The 16,908-nt window shown below is 36.8% G+C and overlaps 1 protein-coding gene across 1 annotated transcript in view; it reads left to right on the top strand.

Moving 5' to 3' along the window:
* The window catches only part of LOC115511232 (neurexin-1-like), a 699,173-nt gene that overhangs the window by 673,559 nt on the left and 8,706 nt on the right, over positions 1-16,908 (top strand). Inside the window, 1 exon segment of the mRNA XM_030311788.1 lies at positions 2,754-2,832. Within this exon segment, the coding sequence (XP_030167648.1) occupies positions 2,754-2,832 (79 nt within the window).

The following is a 16,908-nucleotide window of genomic DNA, read 5'->3' as shown; positions in this document are numbered from 1 at the left end:
GGCTTAACGTCTAAAATTATATTATTTAAAAATATAGTGCTAGAAAAGATGAAATCAGTGCTATATTTATTGAAATAATGACAATAATGTAATTGTTGATAGTATCACAGCTTTATAAGCATTTGCAGTGTGGTCCTGTTTTTGTGACTAATCCTTACAACAATAGGTACTCTTAGGCTCTCCATTTTTTTCACAGGCAAAAAATTAAGGCGCAGAACAAGTGTTACACTTCTAAAGCAGGGTTTCTCCACCTCTGCACCACTGACCTTGTGGCTCATAAAATCCTTTGTTGTGGAAGGGCTGCCATGCGCATTTTAGGATCTTTAGCAGCTTCCCAGGTCTCTGCTCATCAGACCCCAGTAGTAGCACACTGCCTCCATCAACCCCCCTGCCCAGTTGTGACAACTGAAAATGTCTCTCCTCCTGCCCCAGGTGAAGGAGGAGAAAGGGGGCAATACCACTGCTGGGGTGTGAAGTACTGGGTTAAAGAATCTATTCTCATTGCCAAGTAGTATTCCATAGTATGTACAAACCACATCTTCTTTATCCATTCATCAGTTGATGGACATTTAGGCTCTTTCCATAATTTGGCTACCTTGAGAAGGTAACAGAAGGCCATGGGGGAAGGGAGGGGAAAAAAGAGTTACAAACAGAGAGGGAGGGAGGCAAACCATAAGAGACTCTTAAATACAGAGAACAAACTGAGGGCTGATGTGGTTAGGGGAGAGGGGAAAATCGGTGATGGGCATTGAGGAGGGCATTTGTTGGGATGAGCCCTGGGTGTTGTATGTAAACCCATATGACAATAAATTATATATTTTTTTAAAAAAAATAATCTATTCTCATCCTTCTCATCCTCCTCTTCCCCTGTCAAGAACAGAACAACAACCCTATACTGATTTCATGAATACAGTTAAAGTTCCTCAAGGAAATGAGAAATTCTTTTGTAACCTTGAAAGTAGCTTGAAAGAATTTCTACTGTGGTTGAGAAAAAAAGTAGCTTTCCACTTGAGGTTGGCTTTAAAAAAAAAAAAAGACAGATAATCTGCTCTGGGGTGAACTGGAACAATTGACCTGCAAGACCTCATAATCCAATAACTTGCTATTATCAAGTCAGTTTGGATGTTATCCTGCAAAATGTGCTCATGCCAGGAGGAGGCTGGATTCTGCCTTTTGAAGCTCACTTTAATGAAAGATACCTGCGTGACCATCACACCAATTGCTGGTAGTTACAACTGACATGAACAGTTTCAGTTCCAGGAAAACTGATATTTTGAGCTCCCTCTTTTAAAATGGTAGCAGCAAAATAAATGAATCCAGTCTCCCAACTGTCTCTCAGGGGAATTAAGAACAAAATAACATGAAACCATCTCAAAATGGTACTTAAATGCTCGTATTTATTTAAAGTTACCTCATGAAGCCTTAGCATCTGAACAAATTCTTTATTTGAATGTGCAGCAGAATGTCCCTGCACTTGGAAAAACTTTAGGCTGAGTTCTTGTCACAAAAGTGTATCATCTTTTATCTTCATCATTTTCAAGGTGGTGCAGTTTTCCTGAGATTGATTTATTTATACTTTAATCTCTGACTATATTAAGTGCTCCCTTAATTAAAGTAAGTCATGCCACATTTCTTTTTTTTTCTTTAATGTAGGATCTCTATATATTATTGTAATTCCATTTTTAAATCAGGATTTCATCAGGGTTGGTGTTCTGAGTATTGTCTACACAATTATAATCCCCTTAATCCTTAGCCAATGTAATGAGATATTTTCTGTCATATATATGTTGAGTTCTGTACTTTAGCATTAGCCAAATCTGATGCAAACCTTCCCAGTTTCCATGCAATATCTATTCTGAGTTTACTGCTGCTTGTAAGTGGCAGTAAAGAACAACCTTTGGTGCTTGTAAATGTGTTGATGATGTGACGAACTGCTAGGATTTACATACTCTGCTTTTTATTACAGTGATGGTTATCTTTTTTTGCTGTAAGTGCAATGAAGCAACTAGAATGTCACAGAGAAAACTGTCACTCACCTCCATCCTCTTGCCATAAAATATCATCCTGCTATACGCTTCTCATTTATCATGAAACCTCAATAATGAAAAGGACAATGGTGAAATGACATCTGCTACCTGAATATTGCAAAAATAAGAATCAAGTGTGAAATCTCCCCACCCCCAATTCCTTAAATGGATATTTGCTTCCCTTTAACACATCAGTGAAATATATTCTCTACTTAATCTGTGTTTCCTAATAATGACAAGCTATATCTCAAAGATTCATCAAATTCTACCTAGTCGTGAATATAAAAGGTTATAGCTCTTCTGCTTTTAGGAAGCTAAGCACAAGTACTGCATAAAGCCTACTGATGCATACTTTGTAGCACTCCAGGGTTGTAATAAATTTCCAGTCATCTGCTTCTGGCAAGTTGTTTTAAACCTCTGTATGCTACTGTGTGCAGCTATTCTGTGCAGTTGAATGGATGGGTATCTATAAGTTGGCTACGACCACTTCTGTGCACTTATGTAAAATAAGCTGTAATCAACTTTTTACAAATATGTGAATTCTTTTATGAGAGATCTAAAATAGATTGAAAAATGTGGGCTCTGGGTTGTCATAAAGAGAAATAATGAATTGGGTTTCTCTACCTATCAGGAAAACACAAATGTGTTTCATGTGTCAATGAGACAAAGATAAGAGCATCTGTTAGATCTCTTTAAATTAATCTACTTAATGTGATTCTTTTACAGACCACAGATGACATCCTTGTGGCCTCAGCAGAATGTCCCAGCGACGATGAGGACATTGACCCCTGTGAGCCGAGCTCAGGTGGGTTAGGTTAGTCGACTTTTTTTCTTACTTTTTTTGCTTTACTCTAAATCTTTGTTGCATGCTTTGGTCCTTAGAAGAGGCTTGCATTTATATCTAGAAGTCCACCCCATTGAACAATGCCTTATTGTGAGATAAGGGGTTTTGCTTTTTACGTGGATAAATTTCCCCACATTTATTGAAAAACAAATTTTAAAAACAAAACCCACCAAGATTATGTATTTCAGAAGAAGCAGTGGGGGACAGCACACAAGGCTGATATCTTACTGTTCACATTCCATTAACTCACAATGTAATTTTTGTGTGTAACGGTATAATGGGCTTTCCCTTGGGTCACCTGTAGTAAAATTGTAAAGCTTAAAAATTGCCCTGCATTGTGGAGAATTATTTGACCTTTCTACTGACAAAAAGTCCCCACCACTCATTCTGCCAGCAAATTATCTTAAGTGATAAATTTCTGAATTTCAGAAGTAAGAGTATTATGGCAGTAGTAAAACAAACAGTAGGTAGAATCCTTGGTACATTGAATAGAGAAATATTTGAGTCTTGCCATGTCTCCCTAAATTTAAGTTGAGGCGTTTTAACTCTATTTGATGCATAATTTCTCCTCCTTCTTTGTGATATGGTGTGACTGACTAACACATAAATACTGTTTCCAAAGCAGCTCTGTACCTTTAAGGGGTGGCTATGAACTCTAAAAATGAATCATTCATAGGCTGGGTTTGCTTTCAGATATTCATAATACCAAATATCAGGGTCATTTCCATTAGTTTCCTCTGTAAAGCAGTGTTTCTTCATATTCAATAATTTTCTTGTTTAGCTGAAGAAAGCGAGTAAGATAAATAGAGACTAACCACTCAGTTAACTCGTGACCTCTGTAGCTGTCACATGGAATCCCAGAAAACTTCTGTCACCATAAAATAACTAATTTATATTCTTCTGAGGAATATCGCTTTAAATTAAATCTATTCATTTTGGTATTTGGATTTAAAAAATGGTTCAGGATGCATATCTTGTGTCCCTTTTGACTATCACAACCCACTGACCTGTAGCCACACACTCTAAGCACATGGAGCCACTACTGGGGGCCAGCAAGGAGCTTCTCACCTTTCAGCTGGAGAAGGTCAGGAGATACAGACATGTGTTCGTATCCTCTTTCCTCTGGCCTGTATCCCACCAATCAAAAATTTCAGCCTCCAGAATGTGATTAGAACTCTGAGGATCATCCATTCCATTCCTCTGGTTTACTGGTCTCTACAACAATTCCCTTTTGGTTGTCTGGACAGATATGGTCACTTTATGATATGATCCTAGGTCCCTTTGCCAAATTCCTGCCCCCTTTTCACTAGTATTCTCACTCTTTCTGTGTTCATGAAAATTAAAAATCAAAAAAAAAATAGTTGTTTCTTTCTTGTCCATTACATCAGCCCCATTTGTTTGCCTTCTCCCTCCCTAAGTTTCTTCTTTCTGTATTTCTCTTACTTTCACATGCCCGATTATGACATTCTGTTTTATATCTGGTTTTCGCTAAGATCCTCCAGCATGGATTGTTCATAAAACAAAGTCTGGTGTTAGGTTGTACATTTGTGTGTGTGTGTGTGTGTGTGTGTGTGTGTGTTTATATTTATATTTGATTTTGCTTTCCTAATTAGTATTTTCTTGAGAGAAATTGATTTTTGCATTATTTTTCACTATGTTAACATAGTGCTGAAAACAGTATAGATTCTTACTAATTACAGTACTTACTGTACTTGGTTTTCCTCTGGTCTGAATCTTTCTTTTGCTGACTGAGTATAGGCTATCATCCTCTATGTATATATAGCATCCTTACCCTGTGTACCTAGGAAATTCAGTAAGAGAACTCTAATTGCACTTAAAATTGTTGCTTTTTTTCCTCTTGAGCACAGCTAAGTGGCCCAGTTCTTCTAGCCATTGCTTATAGGTCCTGCTAACCATTCTTTATAGATTAGTTTACTGCCTCCGCCTTTCTCTGGGGACACTGGTCCTAACAACAGGACAGTAGGTGGTGGGGAGGAGAAGAGAGGAGAAAAAGAGATTACCCTTTTGTCATCCTCTCTCCTTTTTATTCATCTGATTTGTGCCTGTTTTGTTAAATACTATAGCATGATGGAAAGTGAGGAACAGTTTGTCAGCAGCCATACTGTAGATAATAATCTTTCTGTCCCATTTTCTTCACCACACTTCCCACTATCGGAATCTTGTTTGCTTATCTGTTACTTGTTCATTAATGTTCAGCTTGCATCCCCCACAAGAAAGTAAGCTCCATGAAGCAGGAACCGTGTTTGTCTGCCTGCATGGATTTGTTGTGCGAATTTTAATTTTGTTCCGCTGCATCAGAGTGTGTTGTCCAATATACAAGGCACAGCAGCTGCTGACTGTATGTGATGACAGCTCCTTCGGTACTCTCGCACCAAGCCTGCTGGAACTTCCCATCCTCTCCCTCCTTGTTTCTTTCTGCACTCCCAAGTTTTCAATTCATCAATTCTCTTAAGGCTTAAACTTCAAATTCTGTTGCTCCAATGTCATCTTTCTTTGTAGGCTTTTCTTATGATCTTACGTCTCCTTGATAGTGTATTTCATGAATGGTTTCTCTTCCTATATTACATTTTGTAAGTGAGAGCTCTTTTCTATCATTGGCTTTTTCTGTCCCATCCCCTATGATTTTTTTCACACCCATCTTTAATAATTCATGCAGTGTTGCTCCTTTGGCAGACTTGGCTCTGTGTGACAGCTTCTTATGAAGTCCTTAGAGTATACGATTTTTTTTCCAACTGTTTTTTTTTTTTTTTTTTTTGTCTAGCGGTGTTTTTTTTTTTTAAATCATTTTCTAATCTGAATATTGTTTCATTATAGGATGCTCCTCCTGCACATCTTTGTTTCTCAATGTACTGATGTCATGCTTTTCTTAAATTTGTTTTTCTTGCTTGCTTTTCATCATCAATACCAACATAAAATAACATGGACGAAAATTGTAGTTGCTGATGTTATTAGACTTTAGATACTGTTAGACATAACTTGATAGAAATCATTTTAGGTATCACTAGGTTATATTTTGGGAAACTGATTTTTAAGGAAAGTAATATACCGAGTTAAATATTCAGAAATGGATATAACTGCTATGCACTTTTTCTATCCTGAAGCAAGTGAAAGAAGATATTTTTGTAAAAGATGCATAATTACTTTTAAAAATGTTTTGCCCAAATCTTCTCTGTATTTCACATGAGTGTCTTTCCTACTCCCTTAATATTTACATATGAAGTTTCCCTAATCACCCTAACCTACCCTCTCTTCAAAAAATGGTTTCTTCTGTGAAAATGGGTTATGCTCATGTACGTGCCTTCCTAAGGCTATTAATAACACAGGAAAAATCTGGCACCTTCCTCAACACAAGTAAATTATACCTTTTATCAAGTGTTTGATAAATTTGACTTACTATGTGGTTCTACTCATAACGCTTAATGAAGAGGGAAGTTGTATACTTGGTGGATTATCAATTTCAACATTGACCAAGTAGTATTGAGTCCTACTTTGCCATCCACTGTTCTGTTCAGCTCTGGGAACAAAAACAGAAAGTTCATACCTTTAGTCCCATTCTACAAAAGGATATCTTTCATTCTTCCCCAGATGTTTTGTCAGTTATTCTTTATGATTGCTGGATTCTTCATCTTTCACATTAAAATATTGCCTATTTTTCATGTTGTTGCAAGGATTAAAACAAATATATTTAAGGCACCGGCTGCAATGCCTGGCATGAAATAGAGCATAATGGTGGCTTTTCATTTTCCCAATTTAGTTATATAAAAAAAGAATATTCAAGCTATTTTTTTCCCTATTACATAATGCTGTTACTTTTCCTGGCTGAAAATTGGTGGGCAACTGATGAAACCACTCAGGCCTCCTGGTGGGAACTGTACGGGTTGAAACTGGATTGGGAGCAACCCCCTGGGTGAGAACACATGGAACTCAGTGATGCTTGATTCCAGCCACACCATCCTGCATGGTTAGCATTGGGTGACAACTTCACATTGGTATAAACTTAGTATTTTAGAAAATGAGAGCATAGCTATACAATTTAGGTCTAATTGAAGCTCAACTTTTAGAACCACAGGTGGAAATCTAAAGCAGCCAGTGATAACTAGGTCACAGGCCACCATTGCCCTAAAATGCCTGGTTTCAGCTGCCTGGACATATGACAAGCGGATGAGTTTTTCTTCATACTTCTTCTCAAAAAGACTGGCAACCTCTGTGCCTTTCCCTCAAACTACAGATAGTGTTGTTAGATTAAAAAAATTAATATGTGGGGCGCCTGGGTGGCGCAGTTGGTTAAGCGTCCGACTTCAGCCAGGTCACGATCTCGCGGTCCGTGAGTTCGAGCCCCGCGTCAGGCTCTGGGCTGATGGCTCAGAGCCTGGAGCCTGTTTCTGATTCTGTGTCTCCCTCTCTCTCTGCCCCTTCCCCGTTCATGCTCTGTCTCTCTCTGTCCCAAAAATAAATAAATGTTGAAAAAAAAATTAATATGTGGAAAGCATGTTGTAGAGCAGTGTCTTGTTCATAATACATGCTATGAGTGTTTGCTGTTATTACTGTTTGTATTATGTAAATATACATATTTTGCAAGACTTCTCTTTTTTCACATGAACATAAGGCTCTGTGAAATAGATTTCTTTGAAGTCTTATATTTGTGATTCACTTAGTAGGCTGACAAAATGGCAACCCTGCAAACTACTTACATTCCAAAATGGCCCTTAAACGTGTCCATACATCTTAGTTTTGAGCCCCTCTTCTAAACAGAACCCTTTCTCAAAACTCCTGAAGAAATCAGAAGAGGTGATTTTTTTTTTAAGTTTATTTATTTTTGAGAGAAATAGAGAGCAGGGTGGGGCAGAGAGGGAGAGAAAGAGTCCCAAGAAGGTTCTGTGCTGTCAGCGAGCACTTGACAAGAGGGTTCAAACCCAGGAACTGTGAGATCGAGTCAGACACTCAACTGACTGAGCACCCTTCTGGGCGCCCCTGGAAGAGATGATTTTTATCCTGATAATTTAAGACTATAAATGAAGAGAATGATGCTCTTTGGTGTGGGAACTTCCTAATGAATAAATAAATGGTCTTTTGTTACAGAGGAAACAGGACCAGCTTCCTGTTTCCTGGGAGTCTTGCTTAGGAAGGACAATTTCCTCTTAGATTTATAATGCTAAGAATGATTTGTCTATGCTTGTTATGTATGTGTGTGTGGGTGGGAAGGAGCTAATAGGGTAATGGGCCACTTTCAAATAAAACTTTTGTCAAATGAGAAAAAGAAAAGCTTACTGAATAATAAAAAAATCTGGGTAGTTATGAAAGAAGAAGATCATCATTTTTGTGGCAATCTCTTAAGCATTAGCTAAACTAATGGGGATAAGGTGATCACTATAGCCCCTCAAAGGATACCTGTTGATTGCTCATCAGTTGGATCACACTGATTGGGGTTCAGGTTATATGAGTATTATTAGATAACAGTAATAACTTGTTTTCATTTGGAGATTCATTCTCTATTCTTCATCGTTCTTAGTATTTCATAAACATTATTATATTTCATTATTAGACAAAACTCTGCAGTATTTTCATAGTGAGGGAGATTCAGAGAGATTAAGTTACTTTTTGTAACATGAGAGAGCTACTAAGCTGTCTAATTTAGAAAAGGTAGGCTTTTAACTTCTTGGTATGCAGAAGATTGTTCTAAAATTCAGGTACCTCACAAATATAGGATTAATTTTTTTTAAATGTTCATTTAAATAATTCTATGGCTGGCATAAATTTAAATTTAATAGCAAAAGGTCCTTTACATGTATTACTATTCATTAGGTTAAATTTACTACAATTAGCATGCAATTTTGAGTGGTTTTCCAGTGTGTTATTTTGAGAAAAGATCAAAGGATTTCTATTGAAGTGATCTCATTAACCACATTAGGAAAAAAGATATGTATACTGAACAAGGTGCATCTTTTCATTAAATAAGTAATCACAATCATTTAAAGGAATATATCGCTTATTAGATCATATTTTTAGAGCCTGATTAGAAGATAATTTTGTGCTACATTTAAATTTTGTATATATATTATGTAATTATTCAAAAGCAAGTTTAATTAGCCATAATAGCCAATACATTGCTGTTAAAATGTAAATTTTGAGCTGTCGCCAGAAAAACAGCAATAATTAGGACTTCATTTTTGGAAACATCTAGAGTATCTCCTGAGCACCAGGCCACAGTCAGCACCAATCACACAGAATCGGGGCCCTGCAAATCATACAGGAGCAGAGCAGGCACCTGGATTTGGGGCACTGATGGACTATGAGGCTTTTGGTGTGTAACATTCTAGTGTAGTAACCATTTTTTCCCCATGTAAATTTAATTCTTCAGAAAACTAGAATAAAAATGAATGCTGCATGGTTAAAATACAGGAAAGTCATTAGGCATCATTTGCACTTTTCCCCTATTTCTGAGAGCAGTAATGTCAAAACAAAAAATATATTAGACAAAGTTAAATAGTCAAGGAAGATTCAAGATTATTGTAATACATGGAGGCCAGAACTCAAACTGAGCTCACTTCAAACTCAACTCAACTGAAAAAAAGAAGACTGGAGAGATCTGTGGTGGGATCATAGACTACCTGTGGCTTGCTGATTGGCTTCACCCAAAGAAAAAGTAAACCTCCTTGAAATATCTTCCTGGTTGGAGGTTTAGTTACAACTTGGAACAAGGCCCCCTCCCTTTCCAAGGTAGGCTACTACCCTCCCACAGAAATTGGGAGATTGGGAGCTATCATTGTTGAAGATTATATTTCAAAGGGACGGCTCTCAGGTTCTTGAGAAAAAGAATCCTGGGTTGTGACACTAGCAAGAGGCTTTTAAAAATATTTATATATCAAAAAGTCAGAGAAGAAATTTGAAATTACAAGTTTTCTAAAGTAAATGCTCAAAAGAAAGGGAGGCCAAGGGCCTAGAGGCAGGAAGAAGCCCATCTAAAGTTTGATCAAGCTGTGGGGAGTATTAAGGTCTTGGTCAGAGGATTCCATCTTTCCAGGAAATGAGTGTTATTGAGCAAACTAATTTTGCAGGAAATCAGTAGGACACAAAATAATAAACAAAAGGTGGTTTTTATTTCTTGGTTTTCAGAACACTACAATTTACATTCAGTGTAAACTATTTGGACCTATCTGTGATTTTGGAATTTTTTTTAAAAAACAGCAAAATAGAATAGATTATTGCCACACATTAGAAAAGCCCTTAAGAGCATTTTGTAAGAACTGTGATACACAACAGGGAGTTAATATTAGTTCTGGCTGTAACTTTGGAGTCAGAACCAGTTTAAGTTGCAGCCCTTCCTGATCTTGGGGAAGTTACTTAGTCTCTTTGAGGTTCAATTTCCTAGTCTGCAAAATGGGCAGAATAGAGTTGTTACAAGATTGAAAGAGGATGATGCATACCCAGTGATTAGCAAAATGCCTGTCTACATTTTAAATGTATAACAAATAATATACCTTATTATGGTATATTGGTGAGTGGAGGACCTGTTTCTACTAGCATTGGTTTGATGCCAGTGGATACATTATTCCATCTTGTAGTAACGTCCTCATAAGACATACAGATTTGATGTGAGTCAAAAATGAGCCACAGTCCCTTTCGATGTTAGAGAGAGTGGGCTCTAGTCCAAAGCCTTAACTAACACATGATTGGCTGCTTATAATTCTTAGTTAACAGATGAGTGAGTTTACTGTGTTATATTGAAGCATTTATTTGAATGTCTACAAAAAGTGCATGGCTGCTAATACAGAGCTTCCTATATTAAGTAACAAAAATCTATTCGATAATGAGTACACAATAGATTTTTAGGCAATCTGCATGTATCCAACCTTAAAACATTAATAAACTTTCACATCACAAGTCCTTATTAGAAAATACTAAAATACCATGAGAGCCTTTCTAAAGTGTGACATGTCCCCTTGAGCTTTGGAAAGAGACAATGAGATGTGTTGTCATTTTAAAAATAGTCACCAACCCTGAAGGAAGAAATGTGGCAAACGGTTAGAAAAACATAGCGTAAATCCATCTCTTATGGAAACATGAAATCTGGGAGGATTCTTGTGATATATATCAAATACCTGTTTAGTAATGAAATTGGTTTCCTGTGGAGTTTTCTTGATATTTTATTAACTACCTTCCCTCAAATAATGTCAGAGGTAACTCAGCATATTCTGAATAGTACCCTACAGGAAATGCTGTCTCCATGAAGATTCATAATATGCTTTCTCTGTTGGTTCATGGGCTCCAAGGAGCAGCAAATGCTACCTTAGGCTGCAGTCTGTAGGTCTCACCTCTTGTCATCTGACTTTGTTGATTAAATCACCATCATCATTATTAACTCCTTACCCGATCTCAGGATTATAAGAATCCTGGCTTTGGTAATAAAATAGGAAAGACAAGAACATTTAATTAATTTTCCAGGTTAAAAAATGGATGTATTAAAGATGTCAATACAGACAGAGGCCATCAAATAAATGAAGAAAATTAGTAGAAAGAGAAGTACCAACGTTGTCACATCTATAAGCACACTAAAATCTTAGATTTCCTTGAGCAAACTTTGGAGTGTCTGAGTTTAGCCACTCGCTGTATAATCAGAAGCAAAGCACTGAACCTCTGTGGACTTGACTTTTTGCATCTGCAAAATGGCATGAATAAGGTTAAATACCTGCAATATTGTTGTGCTGATAAAAGAGACAATGCATGTAGAGCACTTAGCATTCGATCCAACACAAAGAACTTTTGATAATGTAAATTAGCTTTTATTAGTAGTACTGGCAAATTGACTCAGGAGTGTACCATACTATAAATGGAGATACACCTATTACCCGTGGCAAGAAGGAGAAATGTTAGTAATTGATACTTTAGTACCTAGAAAGTTTTTAAAAGTGTTTCTGAATTCTATTTACATAAAACTTTTCTCAGTAGCCACTCTGAAACTAACAAGACAAGAGCAGTGCTTCTGTTGGATAAATTTAGGTTGTGAGGATGGGAAAAGGGCACATATCAACTGTAATTTTTATTTGTGGAGGAAAACAATGCAGAGCTCTTGAAAGAAGGAATGATTAACCTTCCTGCCTGTTCTTTTAATCTGCCTGCTCTTCCTCCTAAGACATTCAGGAAGACTGGGCTACGTGACTTAACCAGCCATAAGCGCCAGACTCGCCCCCATGGTGGATGGCTTGACATGCTTTCTTCTGGTGGACTCAGTGGAAAACCTGGCTAATTCTTCACCTTAGCTTTTGTACTTTCACCAGAAAGAATGAGATGTTTTCCAACAAAAGACGGCAATAGCTTTCTGACAGCAGTATCAAGATGATCACCCAAAGTGAGCAGACACAGTTTTAAATGAAGAAAACTACATATTGCCCCATTTCCCAAAATGCCCTGGACTTATACAGATGGTGTGCAGGAACCCTGGTTGAGGAGGAGTGCACCTAGCACCCAGCATACAGATCCGCAGTAGAGACCATACGCTGTATTTCATTCAGAGTACACCACAGAATTCCAGAGCAGGGAAGAAGGAAGGAGGAACAAAGAATTGGCCTAACAGTTTTAGAAAGAAACCTAAAACCTCATCAGAAGAGCTATTATTTCTAAGATAATAGGCCTTGCTGTCAGTGATTACTGAAGAGTGGTCTCGGGTGATCGATTTAATGATACCTAAAAATATAAAGTATAATAAAATTTTGAAAGAGGGAGAAATTTAATTCACTCCAACCATGGGAGCCAGCAAGCACTGATCTGTAAAGATGGAATGTTTCTCAGATAAACAGAAACAAGCTCTACATTCAGCATGACAATTAATAGCCTGAATCAACATGCCTTGGAAATTAAGGGATCTTTTAGTCACTTGAATTTACAGGGCCTCCATTCATGTTAGGGAAGTCCCTGAATGCAGTGACCCCTGAGAAGATAATGTACGAGGTGGTCACCATCACAACTGATTGAGCCATGGCATGCAGTACATACTGCAGAACTGTGTCATTGTTGGGAAAGCTGCTGATTCCATACCTTTTGTGTGGAAAACACGGAAAATAATCAGACCGTCATTGTTTTTATACAGAACCTTATCCTTCTCTGAGCACTTTCATGTTTATTGTTCTACTAAATCTGATTCTCATGGTGACCCTGGGAGGTAAATAACATATAACCATTATGTTTCTGATAAAAACAATGTTAGCAGTGGATAACAAATTACGAAAGGTCTCTTAACAATTTGTAAAATTGTAACAATAATACAGCCACATATGCGTGTACACACATGCACATTCCTCACTACTCTAGTTATAATCATGGTGCCATCTTTGTCTTCCTATAAACCAGGTTCCCACCAAATTCCTAGTTCCAGGCCTGAGAATTCTTTGGAATGAATCCTCTGGGTTTTGGTAAAAATTGGTTGTTCAACTTTATGTATGTAAAACAGTGAAATGCATCTTAAGGAAAGTGATTTCTGGGGGCTCCTGGGTGGCTCAGGAGGGTAAGTGTTCAACTCTTGGTTTGGGCTCAGGTCATGATCTCATGGTTCATGGGACCCAGCCCCACATTGGGCTCTGCACTGACAGCATGGAGACTGCTTGAGATTCTCTTTCTCCCTCTCTCTGCCCTTCCTCTCCTGGCACTCTCTCCTCTTTCAAAATAAATAAATAAACCTAAAAAAAATGAAAAGCAATTTCTGGGTGTTTTAGTCATTGAGCAACCAGAAAAGAAACTATTTTGCTATTGAAGAGTATAGTGGAGTAAAAATCAGTAATGGAGAGAACAATCTACATTTCAAAATATAGCTCTTCTTGCATTTATGAAATGTAATACATTTTGATGAAAAACACAAACTCTCCAGGCTCCCTAGCTTTGAAACTCATTTTCTCAATTATTTTCTGTATGGCTTTTTTTTTTTTGCTTCATAAATATGGAAAGCTTGACCTGGCTGATGGGCCTCTTTTCAACTTACTTTGCAATAGTAACAGTCTTGAAAAGTACTCTAGAAACTTCTGCAACTATTCTGCTTATTTTGAGAAAAGAGCTCCAAATTAGCTCTCAACTATTTGTAGTGCTATGGGTGTCACATGATGTTGATGTAAATAAAGCACCCAAATGAATCAAAATGGAGACTGCTAACTTGGTTGACTTTAAATAACTTAGTGATTTAGTCATTGGAATTAAGTGGCTTATTACTTGAAGGCATAGGAAAATAAATGCAGATATGATAACTTGCATTGATATAAATTGATCCTAATCTGCATAAGCACAGGGGAAGTGATTTCTGGTTTAATTAAATAAATATCATAAGTCCCTCTTTTACTGAAGATATTATAGAAGCTGGGAGTTAGGGAAGTGTTGAGGAAACCATATTTATGATGAAATGCAATGTCACTACCAGTGTCTTGCCTCCCTGTTTATTACCTTTACTTAAAAATTTGAAATCAGAGGTCTCTCACATTTTCTTAATGGTTAAATTCACCCCAGTCTACTCCTGAAAATTTATGAACTTACAAAAATCTCATCTTCTAATCAATCAGAAAACATACATCTTGTAGCTTGTGTGCACAATCTTCATTTGATGTTAGAAGGTGAGGGAAGTGGTAGAAAAAACAAATAGAGTTACAGGTAACTATAAAAGGACTAGCAATATAGACTGGAAGCAAAAAATCCACCCAACAGAAATGAAAAACTTAAGTAAACTTTCACAATAGTGTGGGCCCCATACTAAAATGGATGATGTAAAATACGGTTAAGGGAAGATGGGGATTAAGTTAGATTTCCTGCAAATCCTCCCATGCAGTCTTCTTGTTTCTGTTCCTGCAGCTTCAGGCCGTTCTGTTTCAACGTTTTCCTTCTTAATCCTTAGTGGCTTTCCAGAGTTCAATCTAGAAACCTGGATCCTTCTTTTCCTTTGAGTCTCATTTCAAATACCTTCCACTCCAAGAAACTTTTCCTGATGTCCGGGTCTAAAGCCTCATTTCTCTCTCTCTTAGTACCATTTTTTGTGTCTTCTTCTTTTATTGCATTTTTAAATTTAAAATTGTCTTATTTTATCATATTTTCCATTGCGTTTCTAATACTCTTGGGTACCTTGATATCCTCAACATCTTACATGGTACCTGGTAAATTGTTGTTACTCAGTAAATACTTGTTAAAGAATTTTAATTATGTGATTTTAATTCTACCTGATTTTATTTTCCCCTTTCCCCCCCCCACCTCCATACATGAACCGATAATAACAACTTGGCGTGAATCTTTCATATACCTTTCACCATGTTCCTATTAAATACATAAAAAGAGTTGTTTTTCTCTCTTGCTTTATAGAAATGGATGCACACTATATGAATTAAACTTGCTTTTCTCCTTTATTGACATGTTATGTACATCTTTCAGGTCAACATATTTAACTCTAACTCCTATTTTCAACTTTATTAAAATTCTAGACTATGGGTGTTCCATAATTTATTCAACCATAACCTTGTCATTAATCTCTTAAGTTTTTCCCTTTGTTTCTTTTCCTCTCATAACATTATAACAAACATCCTATATTTATATATTTATGTGCTGGTGTATTTAATTATGTAGACTGTATTCCCCAAACTGGGGTTGCATGATTTAAATATTTGGGTTTTTTTTATCTTTTACTATTGTAAATTTCAAGCATATAACGTTAGAGGGAATTGTATAATGAACTCACATGTACCCATCCTCCAGCTGCAATTTAATCTTTTTTAAAATGTTAATAGATGTTATTAGATTACTTCTTAAAAATGACTGAAAACTTCATATTCTCACCAGCAAAATTGCCCATTTCCCAAATAAATATGCTTACCATGTCACCATTTCTTTCTTCTTTATTCCTGTAAGTTTGTTGGAAAAAAAAAACCTCCTTATTTTATTTTGACTTCCATTCTAAGTTGAGCATCTTGTCTTACATTTAATCACCCATTCAGATCTTCTTTTCTTTACTTGCCTGTGCACATTTTTGTCCATTCTTCCAGTGGATTGTTTGTTTTACTTTTTCCATATTACTTGATACGTGCTCTTTGTATTTTAGAGGTATTGACTCTTGGTCTGTCATATGTACTACAAATATTTCTTTTCTCCTTTTCATTTGCGTTTTCACTGTTAGTGACACCTTTTTTTCCCATAAAAGCGTTATTATTTATGAGCCAGATATGCTGATCTTATCATGTATGACTCCTTTGCATGGCCTCTGATCTGTGTGTTAAGTTTTATATCCATCTTCTAATTTCTTTTCACTCTCCCACAACATCTACTATGCAACATCCACTCAGGCTTTTGTTTAGTTTCTGAAAAGTAAACTTTTTCTTTCCTCTAAGTCATTACTCCTCATTCCTTCTGATTAGAAGACTCTGCTGGCCACTTTTCACTTGACTACTCTCCAGTCCTTTTCCCTGTCTCACCCAAAATGTCACAAACTCAGAAAGGTCTTTCCAACTCCCCAGTCTAAATCAGAAACCCCTGTTCTACTCCTGCATGGTAGCTACCATTTTCTTTCATCATACATGCTGGCTCCAACTGTTGTATCAACTTTAACTTCATGATTTTTTGTTGCATGTCTCTTTCCTTCATTATATATCAAGGCCCATGAGGGCAGATGTCAAGTGTGTTTGGTTATCTATCTATACTCCCAGGGCCTAGTAAAGTCCTTGGAACATAACTATACTTCACTATATATTAGTTGACAGAAAGAGTGAATATTCTTAGAAAACTTCACAAAAGATGGCGCATCAAGCTAATTTTGAGGAATAAGTAGTATTCAGCTAGGCATGATGAAAAAGATCCTATGAGCCAGCCATGTAGGTAGAACTTTATTGGCCTGTGGGAACTGGGCAATTTTATTTATTGCCAGAATAAAATTATGACTGCAAATTCCTTTGAGAGAAATGGAAGAGAAGTTTGAGTCGGTAGCTGTGGGCAGATCAAAAAGGGCTAGGAGAATGGTAGTCACATTGATACTTGACACTTTCAAGCGTTCTAATAAAGCCTTAT

The sequence above is a fragment of the Lynx canadensis genome, chromosome A3, assembly GCF_007474595.2.
Source record: "Lynx canadensis isolate LIC74 chromosome A3, mLynCan4.pri.v2, whole genome shotgun sequence".
In the NCBI taxonomy this organism is placed as follows: domain Eukaryota; kingdom Metazoa; phylum Chordata; class Mammalia; order Carnivora; family Felidae; genus Lynx; species Lynx canadensis.
The sequence above is the reverse complement of the archived record's forward strand: the minus strand, read 5'-3'. Positions and strand labels throughout refer to the sequence as shown.